This window comes from Triticum dicoccoides, chromosome 6B (assembly GCF_002162155.2).
Source record: "Triticum dicoccoides isolate Atlit2015 ecotype Zavitan chromosome 6B, WEW_v2.0, whole genome shotgun sequence".
Lineage (NCBI taxonomy): Eukaryota > Viridiplantae > Streptophyta > Magnoliopsida > Poales > Poaceae > Triticum > Triticum dicoccoides.
Genome location: NC_041391.1, coordinates 594,340,818 through 594,351,084, shown reverse-complemented (window position 1 = coordinate 594,351,084; position 10,267 = coordinate 594,340,818). Strand labels below are relative to the sequence as shown.

The following is a 10,267-nucleotide window of genomic DNA, read 5'->3' as shown; positions in this document are numbered from 1 at the left end:
GTACAAACGATAATACCAGGCTCTTGGTGGTTGTTTCAGGCCATAAAGAGCCTTATCAAGCTTGCAGACATGGCGTGGTGAGACTGAGCTCTCATACCCAGGAGGTTGCCTCATGAAAACTTCCTCTTCCAGAACACCGTGCGAAAACGCGTTCTTCACATCTAGTTGCCGCATGCACCAATTTTGAGAAATTGCAATGGAAAGAACTAAACGAATAGTAGCAGCTTTTACCACAGGGCTAAAGGTGTCTTCATAGTCCACACCGTACCTTTGCTTGAAGCCTTTGGCAACTAACCGGGCCTTGTACCTGTCAATAGTGCCACCAGACTTTCGTTTAATCTTGTACACCCATTTGCAGTCAATCACATTCCTCCCTCTGACGGGTGAAACGAGGCGCCACGTTTTGTTATCCATAAGAGCAGAGTACTCCTCATCCATCGCCTTCTTCCACTTTGGGTCACCAAGAGCATCTTGTAAATTTCGTGGTTCACCTGCAACACAAAAAGACCCCCAGCGAATACAACCATCTTTATAAACTTTGGGTTTTGCAATGCCACTTTGAGACCTGGTTTGTGTACGTAGAGGAGGAGGCGGGGGTGGCTGATCAGCCCGAACTTGCAGCCGATTGGTTGATGCAGAAACAGCAGAGTCCGAGGTGGCTGGATCAGGCGCAGAAGATGCAGAGTCAGCCGCACCGGATCTCGCATCGGATCCAAGGGCAGACTCCTGTTGAGATTCGGCCGCAGACGGCCCGCCATGCGGCTGCGGTGGACTGGGCACCAGCGACTGTGAGGGGCCCGACCCGCCCGAGCCAGCGCGCCCCACACCAGGGCAGCCACGTGGGCCGTGCTCGTTCGCAGAGAAGGAGGCCCCGGCCTGCACCGAGGCGGGGTTGGCCCGACCAGGGGACAGGGAGGCAGCGGGCCGACCTGGCCGACCGCCTGCCCCGTCTGCTGGCAGCGATCCCGCGGGGGATTCGCCTGATGCAGCTGCAGCGCCAGATCCTGAGGGGATTCGCCCGCCAGCATCAGCATCGGAGCGCGCGCCCGGATCTTCTGCATAGTCTGCTGTTGGCTGCATAAAATCATGAGTATTTTCACCGATTTCTTCACTAATTTCTGCACGGTTGGCCGGCCCTGATTCCTGCACACTATCAACAGATACCTCATCAAGAGTATTAGCCATTGACACATGACCAGCAGCAATATCAACTCCCCCTGGAATAAAGTTTGGTGATGGCAGGAGATGTGAGGGTAACAAAACAAGTTCTTTGCATAGTTGTGCACCTGCATTTGGGTGAAGACTAGCAAAAGGAAAAACTTGTTCATCAAACACGACATCACGAGAAATATAGACTCGTCCGGAGGAGATGTCTAAGCATTTATATCCCTTGTGAAGAGTACTATAACCCAAAAAAGCGCATTTCTTGGAGCGGAACTCAAGTTTGTGCTTATTAAAGGGGCGCAAGTTGGGCCATACAGCACAACCAAAAATGTGAAGAAAGCTATAATTGGGTTTAGTGCCAAAGAGGCGTTCTAGTGGAGTTTGGTTTTTGATGACTCGACTAGGGACACGGTTGATGAGATATACAGCCGTGAGAAAGCTTCATCCCAAAACTTTAAAGGCATGAATGCATGTGCCAAGAGAGAGAGACCAACTTCCACTATATGACGATGTTTCCGCTCAGCGGATCCATTTTGTTGGTGTGCATGAGGGCAAGAGACGTGGTGAGTAATGCCAATACGCTCAAAGAAAGAATTCAGACTTTGATACTCACCACCCCAATCTGTTTGCATGGCGATGATTTTGCGATTAAACAGACGTTCAACATGAGCTTGAAAAAGACGAAACTTCTCAAACACATCAGATTTGTTCTTAAGCAAATATATCCAACTAAACTTGCTGAAATCATCAATAAAACTGACATAGTATTTTTGCCTGCCTACAGAAACGGGTCCAGGACCCTAAACATCGGAGAAAATTAGCTCTAAAGGAGCTTTGGATTCACTAACTGAGCGAGGATAAGGGAGTTGATGGCTTTTGGCCATCTGACATGCACCACACATGAGAAGATGATCTTGTTTATTCGACGCGGGGAGATTAAAATCTCAGACTATTTTCTGGACCACTGGAAGAGAGGGATGCCCTAGACGCTTGTGCCACCGGGATGTAGATGGTTTGATTGCTCCAAGTGCTCGACGTGGAGGGGCACTGTGCCGCCCGGTGACTGGGAACAAACGCCATTTACTCTTGTTTTGAAGTATGGTCCTCCGGGTATCCTGATCCTTGACAAGAAAAGTTTCAGGGTGAAGCTCAATAAACACGTGATTATATTTCATGAGTTGATAGGCAGAAAGAAGACTTTGCTCAGAGTTAGGAACATGCAGAATATTATTGAGTTTCAACGATCCGGAGGGAGTAGATAAAACTGAGTGGCCGATGTGTGCAATGTCCATACCTTGTCCACTGGCAGTGTGGATCTGTTCGTTGCCGTTGTAGCGATCCCGAACCGCAAGTTTCTCCAGTTCGCCGGTGATGTGATCAGTTGCACCGGTGTCTAGATACCAGTTGGTATCTACACCGTATGAATGAGCGGCGTTGGCAGCATGATGTTGGCCACCATTGCCACCACCACCGCCACCGCCGCCATCGTTGCCGCCACCGCCGCCTCCTACGGGGTTGTGGACATTGTTGTTGTAGCCTTTGTCATAGCGCTTTCTGCAGCGCCATGCACCGTGACCTTCTTCTTTGCAGATCTGGCAACGTTCACGGTCACCGCGGTCACCACCCTGCTTGCGCGGCGCGCCACCAGACGAGCCGCCCCCGGAGTTGTCGTTGTAGCAGGGAGGGCCAGAGTTGTTGTTGTAGCCGCCGCGTCCTCTGCCACCACGACCGCCGCCGCGGCCACCCCCACGAGATGCAAGGTTGGCGGAGTGGTTGGGGGAGAAAGCCGCCTGCTGAGCGGGGATGCGGGCTTCAGCCGCCAGGAGTAGCGAGAAGAGCTCCGGGAGGCCGATCTGCTGATCCATGGCGGCGCGTGTGGAGATGGCAGAAACGAAACCGTTGTAGTCGGGTTCGTGCACCAGGCCTTGGAGAATTTGGTCGACGAGGTCGTCTTCTCCAAGGGGCTTCCCAGCGGCTGCGAGTTCATCGGCGATGCCCTTCATCTTGGTGAAGTATGCTGCAGCCAAGAGATCCCCCTTGCGCATGTTACCCAGGGCGGAGCGGAGCTGGATGGTACGCGCCCTGGACTGCGATGAAAAGCTCTGGAGCAGGACTTGCCAGATGCTAACAACGGTGGTATGATTGGAGACTTGCATAAGAACGTCACGAGAGAGAGAGAAGCAATCGGGAACGTGAGCACCTGCTGATCCTACGCGACCCAGATGGGATACTCTGGGTTCGGCGTGGTGACGATCTCCTTCTTTCCTTCTCCGATCTCCTTCTCAGAGACGAGGACGGCGGACGGCTCCTTGATCGAGCCATCGATGTAGCCCATCATCCCTGCCGCTTTGATGTGCGGTAGGACTTGCGCCTTCCACACCAGGAAGTTCTCCCTGGTGAGTTTTTCGGTGATGGTGTGGCCGAGCGATGCGAGGGAAGGAGAGGCCATGGCGACAGAGGAGGAGCTGGATAACATAACTAGATGCGTTGGAAGAGAGAGGCTCTGTATACCATGTAGAAAAGAGAGGCTAAAGCGTATGCAATTAGCAGGGATGCGTGCATGTTAATATAGGCACAATGATGCGAGATATACAAGGTTGTTGGGCTGTGGATTGATCTCCAAGACACAATCTAGGATAGGACTCAATCCCAACAGCCCAACTATCGTTACAACAGAGAATATCTACACGCACGTACATACGGCTATGCCGTATGTACAATGTTTAACACTCCTTCTGTACGAAAATATAAAAGCATTTAGATCACTACTTTAGTGATCTAAATGTTTTAATATTTATTTCCGGAGGGAGTAGAAAATGCATTCACCAGCCACGGTCAACGTCGAATAAACTGGATCTGTGGATGGCATCTGGGACATGACACATGAGTCATGCCAGATTACAGGCGTGTTTGCTGCCTTGTCAGGGATCCGATCAGGGTGTTTGCCTGCACGCCCACATGATTAATTAAACTGTTGCCAGAATGCTTTTACCGTTAATTTCTTTCAGTGCCATCCTCTCTAACCGTTGCTCCCATTCATGCTCTGCATCGGCTTATGTCTACTGAAATATTAGCGTGATTTCTGCAGTTTTGTCCGATCCTGACCCTGTTCAGCCCATCGCGTCCGCAAGTATTCGGCATCCAAATCGAAATCCCGCCACCTTCTGCTTACTGCGCCCCAGGTGGCGATTGCTAGCTAGGCTTCTGGCTGCACTCAAGATTTTATAATGTTGTTATCTGACAGTACTAGCTGTAAGTGGTGTGGAACAGTGCAAGTTATGTACGTTATCAGATTATCATATCATGATAGCTAGCATACTTAACCAGACAGCAAGAAGAGGTGACAACTGACAGCCCTCCACACACACACCCATACTGATTAAACAACCGGAGATGCCGACAATAATTCCAGCAGTTTGCTTTTGAGATGTGAGCTAGTACTAGTCTACTAAATTATTTGGCGTGGAAATGATTAGTGTTCAACTACTACTAGGATGAACATACCAAATGCCCACACAGCTACTGCAATCATCAACCAGATGCTGATACGGCAGTGCATCAGCGTTGTTTACACCATAGTTTTCAGTTGCTGCTGTTAGTTGCCATATCTGATGATATGATACAGCTTACAATATATAGTTTCTGTTGGAAAGCCAGGTTCGTCCCTTACAAAATCTGATGGCGGAACACTCGGCACAGATCAGCATTGCAGTACCTAACAAAGCCCTGAGACTAGGATTATTATTCATTCCCATGCATGATTGAAATGGACAGCATTGCATGAGCTCGTCACAGACGTGGGTCATGACAAAGTTAAGATGTCACACATATTCATACACCTGAATACCTGATCATGATTGATGAGTATGTCGTATGGTTTTCATATTGTCAAAGCTGGTCTGCGTACTCCAGGAAGGAAACCACTATACCATTCAAAGTGGATGATAAGAGTAGTTTGTACGTATTTTCTGCTCCAATGCGACCTGTATCCACACGACAACCCAGAAGCATTCTATTCTGGTCCGGCGATGGATGGTTGGAGGTTAACATCAAGCAAGCCTGTGTGTCTGGAATTCGATGCTGCGGTCCATGATTCTCTTCAGATCACGGTTGGCGCGATGAATTCACATCAATTCTCTACTTGACCATCCAATTCACAGCGAGGAGTAACAGTGATTGATGATCGTTCACATGCATCAGGCCGTGGAACACCTCCAAAAGTGGGGACATGCGTCACAAGATCACGGCCGTCTTCTCTGGTAAGACGTGCTCGGTCGCGACAAGCATCTCTATCTCGGCTGAACGCCTCCAGCCAGAGGTCTCCCGTCGTTTCTTGGGTCGCAATCAGTCCCAGCTGGAACACGCCAAGCTTTTAGAATTCCGCTCAGAATTCCTCTTCTTCTTACCAATCGCCCAAGTTTCCGGCCGGACACTCAACTTTTGTTTATGCAAAACAACGGCGAAATTGCTAATGCGACGCCAAGAAGTCACTGACCAACCATTCGCAAAATCAAACACGAAGAAATTATCAGCCGTAATTGGGGACAAAACTTGATTAAGTACGACAACGAATGTAGCAATCGCTTCTCTTCTTCTTTGTTTTTCTTTATACAGCGACGAACAATCAATTATGGGAGCAGCAGGGGAGGAGAGAAAGAACTGGAAGAAAGAAACGATCCCCATCCGCATCCCGTCCTATGGAGCCGAACCATCCGAGAAAAGGCCACCGTCTTTTTGCCACGCTTTGAAGTTTGACCACCACCGTCGAGCGATACCTTTCCTTCTCCTGTGGCGCGATCCGAGGGGGCGGAGGAGCGGTCAGGCCCGTGGGGCCCCGTCGGCGGGCGGCGGGTGGAAGAGCGGCGGCGCGTCGCGGCCGCCGAGGTCCATGGAGGACTTGGCGGAGGCGGGCGGGGCGGCGAAGCGGGAGGAGAAGTCGCGGTAGCCGCCGGCGTGGTCGCCGGCCTCGGGGGTGGCGCCGTGGCCCTCGTCGAAGTTGAGCGCGTAGCTGAGCGCGTCGTAGTTGAGCTTGCGGCCGCCGAAGTTGTGGTGCGGGCGGGGCCCGCCGGGGCCGCGCCCGAAGCGGCGGATGAAGGTCTTCCAGCGCGGCCCCGCCGCCAGCTCCGACCACTCCCGCACCTTGAGCAGCGCGTCCACCGCGCCCTGCCACCAGTGCTCCTCCTCCCCGCCCAGCGTCGCCGCCGCCCCGCCGACGCGCTGGTGGGAGAGGGCGGAGGACGAGGAGGATGTGGAGGAGGGCCAGCAGGGGAAGCAGCAGCACCGGCTGCCCCGGCGCGCGAAGAAGGCCGCCTCCGCCTCGTCCACCCCGCCGCCGTGGTCGGCGTCCATCGCCTCGCCGCGACCGTGGATCGTGGAAGGAAGGAAACCCCTGCGCCGCCGGGCCGATGCGGTTGGGTCTGGTCTCTTTGCGGCTGTGCGTTTCTTCGGTCTGTTGTGCAGTTGCGCCGTGTCGTGGCAGCGTATGGCGTGCGGGCCTTTTATCGGGAGGCCACCCGCGGGCAGACCGTGGGCGGGGGTGGGGGAGTCAACGGTGGGCGCGGCCGGCTGACGTGGGCCGGAATTCGCGGGGCCCTGACCATCCCTCTATCCCAACCCAACGTTCGCCAAAAAAAAAAAATCTCATAAAAAAACACTGACACGCTTGCTTATATCCTGATGATGGGAAAGAAAAGACACGCTTACTACTTTTCTCCCTCGTCTCGCCGCGGATCAGCAAAGAGGTTACTCGTTGGTACTACTGTCCACTTGGAGTCGTGATAAACATGGCACGGTCCTTCCTAGTACTAGGTCCGATCAACAGGCTGTGCATCTTCTATTATTATCCGCAGATAGAATTGGAGAAGCATTCAGCTTCGGGCTGCTTCACGGTTGTTTCTGACGACGATCTGCATAGTGCGTTATTAGTCACATGAGATTCAGATTCATCCCATGCTTTGTTATCCAAAATGATCACATTATCTGCGCCTTTCGCTTTAATTAACGGTGAAGTGCGCCAGGTGGGATCGGAACGACAGCGCGGACGCAGGGGGGACGAAGCTGGCTGGGACACGTCGGGGTCGGGCGGCCGCCTGCGCTTTGTCCTGCGGGTGACGAGGACCGGGAGATCTTGCTGCCGCCGGTCGTGTGAAGCAGTTGCGAGCGGCGTGCTAGGTCCTCTACGTGCCATTTGCGCTGCGAACGTCCCGCGGATTCGCCGGCACGAGGTTTTGCTTGCAGCTGCACCGCCTCTATTGATTAAGGAATCGGAACTACTGAGCAGCCGACACCCACTGGCCGAACATTGGACGATGCTTTGATCCAGCGGTCGACCTCCACTTTGTGCCATGCATGTATGGTCAGATCAGTAGCATCGTCCAAACATCGGCTGCACACCGTCGTGCGTACTTACGCAGCATGATCATTGCACTGCTGGCTGTACCTGTGCTATACTGCTGGCTGTAGACCAGGGTTGGTCTATCTTTCTTCGTGTCCAGGCCAAGTAGCGGCCTGGATTTCTTCCTTGTGGCCGCAGCTCCAGGCCGATCACAGCAAATTGGCTGTTCAAATATCAGTTTGATCATGGCTGTCGATTCTTCTTTTTAGATTGATGACCAGGTTTCACTTTTGTCTTGGATATAGGGAGGATTTGAGAAAGGACTGCTACTGCTATTGACCGCCCCACTTCAAAAGAGAAGGAAAGAAAGCACATGGACCTGGCCGAGTCTGCATGTTTGGATAAGATCGACCGATCGATCAGCAATGGGCCACAGCAAGCCCAAGGAGTAGGGGATGACTGACGGTCGACTGCCCATGTTTTCTTCATGTCCCGGCTCGTCAGACTGCCGTGAGCCCCGAAGGTATACGCTTTAGCGTAAAGTGTGGTTTGCTTTTCTATATTAGGCAACGTCGCTAATCGAAGTGGAACCGCCGGGATGTGCTTCAGCCGGAGGGGAAGGAGACGACAGTGACCTGCGATCGGACAAGACATCACCCGTGTACGCCAGCGTCGCCTCGGTAGTGGCCTTCATGGGACCCAAGCGGCGGTGGTCTCCCATGTTCTACATGTCCTCGATGATGGTGGCAGACGCGGACGTGCGCACCACCGTTTTGTCGATCTCCGTGAAGCCGGCTTCTTTCTCCGTCGGTAGGGTGCGGTTACGAGAATGTTGGCGACAGATGGCGTGATCGCAGACATGGGAGGAGTGATACTACACGGCTCGTCCACGACAGCCACGATGCCTGTGTCGCCATGCTCCGCCGCGTGCCGGTCTGGGGCAACTCGCCACTCCTCAGCGAGCTGGCTTGGAGCGGCAAATTGCTGAATGACGCGTCGGCATGGAGCTTCTGCCTCCGCGAGCCAGCCTGCAACGGCCTGGAGCGTTGAGGGTGGTGGAGCAGAGAGTTGTCGGGCTCGTATCCAGCAGGCTCGACGGTCACCCACCCGACTTTTATGCTGGAGAACCCCTCTTCCTGCTTGCTGGATGCCATGAAGATCGTGGAGAAAATTGTGCAACGAGGAGATGGGAGCAGAGTGTGGTGCGATTTTTGCCCCTAGTCTAGCATCGTTTAAATAGCGGGCGTACATCCGGAGCCAACCGACGTTGTGTTTGATGACAGGCAGCCAGCGAACGTACGTGCGGCCGGAGTAGGTTTCTCAACACACGCTGTCACGGCCCACCTTATCAGGCATACTGTCTCCGTGTGTTCAATGCCAACTCTTGGACCGAATCGTTGGCATGCACGGTAACAATGTTGTATCATACACAAATACGTCCTTTATTACATTGCATGATCCAAAATGTAAATAGTCTTCCAGACTTAGCCATGGGCTAGTCAAATACATAGTCTTACAATAAGAAACATAGTTCATAACAAGCGGAAACGAAAGCAAATCTAAGGTTGACGCCTTGATAAGCTCCATCAACACCACGCGGAAGCATGTCGAGTGGAGGCACGAAACCCGACGTAAGTCACTTCTCGTAGTAATCACCTGCAACATGATATGTTGCAGCCACTAGGGTCAATACTTGAAATGTATTGGCAAGTTTACAATTTACTTGGAATCGTGTTCACCTACATGCACTTTGGCTACTGGGGTTCAAACCTCTTTGCAGAAAATATACGTTTACCCTATTATCTTAGTCGTGGTATACTCTAATAGCTGGACGTACCGCCTCACATAGTAGTCCTGGGTGGATCATATCACGCGATCAACCAAATGCAATTTGAGTATGTTGGACTCCCGCCTCACACGGTTGTCCCAAGCCTTTCGCCAGAGAACCTGGTACCCCCAACCCTCTGAGATCAGATCCACACTCTCCTTTGGTTCAACCCATTGATATTAATAGAGAAGAGGTGGTGAGATCAAGCTGACAATTTTCAGATGAGTTGCTCAAGTTGTCCGTAAACTGGAGACACGGCTAATCATGATCAGTTTTATACACTCTGTAGAGATTTTTGTACTTTACCCGTGATTCCCGATCACACCCTTGTGCTACTAAAATTCATTTGTGAAGTAGCTAGGTAGATCAAGACGAGACTTTTGGGAAGTAGTAGCCCCTCAGAAATGGCGGACCCGGTCCAACCTACACACCTACATCTGCTACTCTACCTAGGAGGGTTCCCACAACTTACTTGGTCCAGACAAAAACCTTTTTGTATCACAGTTACACATGGAAGCTACTCAACGTTGAACCCGTACAATCCCTTTGGTACCTGGGTGGAATTCCTTACCAAAGACTATACTCTGATGACCCAATCAAAGCCAGTCGACCAAGATTGATTCATTAATTAAGTTGTAGTCAAGTAGTCAATCATGAGGTTGTATGGCGGAATAATAATTGGTGTTTCCCAATCGAGGAGCGACTAAGCATATACTCGATGGTTACAAGGTCAAGGTAAATTTGGACCTAAGTTGTCAACTACTAGGTTGTATATAATCCGCCGCCTATACCTACCGTTTAGGTGGCACCAGAGAGATCCAACTAAGATAAGGAACTTCGTGTCGCGGCTGCTCCACTCCACTGCGGTCTTTTGAACCAAACTTCGTTGCCTTCCCGCGCGCGAAATGAATGGGCATTGTGTCGTGGGTCAGTTTTGGGGC

At 52.0% G+C, this 10,267-nt stretch overlaps 1 protein-coding gene across 1 annotated transcript; it reads right to left on the bottom strand.

Moving 5' to 3' along the window:
- Positions 1 to 5,860: 5,860 nt before the first annotated feature.
- LOC119326441 lies at positions 5,861 to 6,625 on the bottom strand. The gene has a single exon (XM_037600083.1). It carries the CDS (start codon positions 6,511 to 6,513, stop codon positions 5,983 to 5,985), a length of 531 nt encoding a protein of 176 aa, XP_037455980.1. The 5' UTR covers positions 6,514 to 6,625; the 3' UTR covers positions 5,861 to 5,982.
- Positions 6,626 to 10,267: the final 3,642 nt, after the last annotated feature.

Coding starts and splice junctions, on each gene's coding strand:
- LOC119326441 (XM_037600083.1), bottom strand. CDS start 6,513: ATGGACGCCGACCACGGCGGCGGGGTGGACGAGGCGGAGGCGGCCTTC.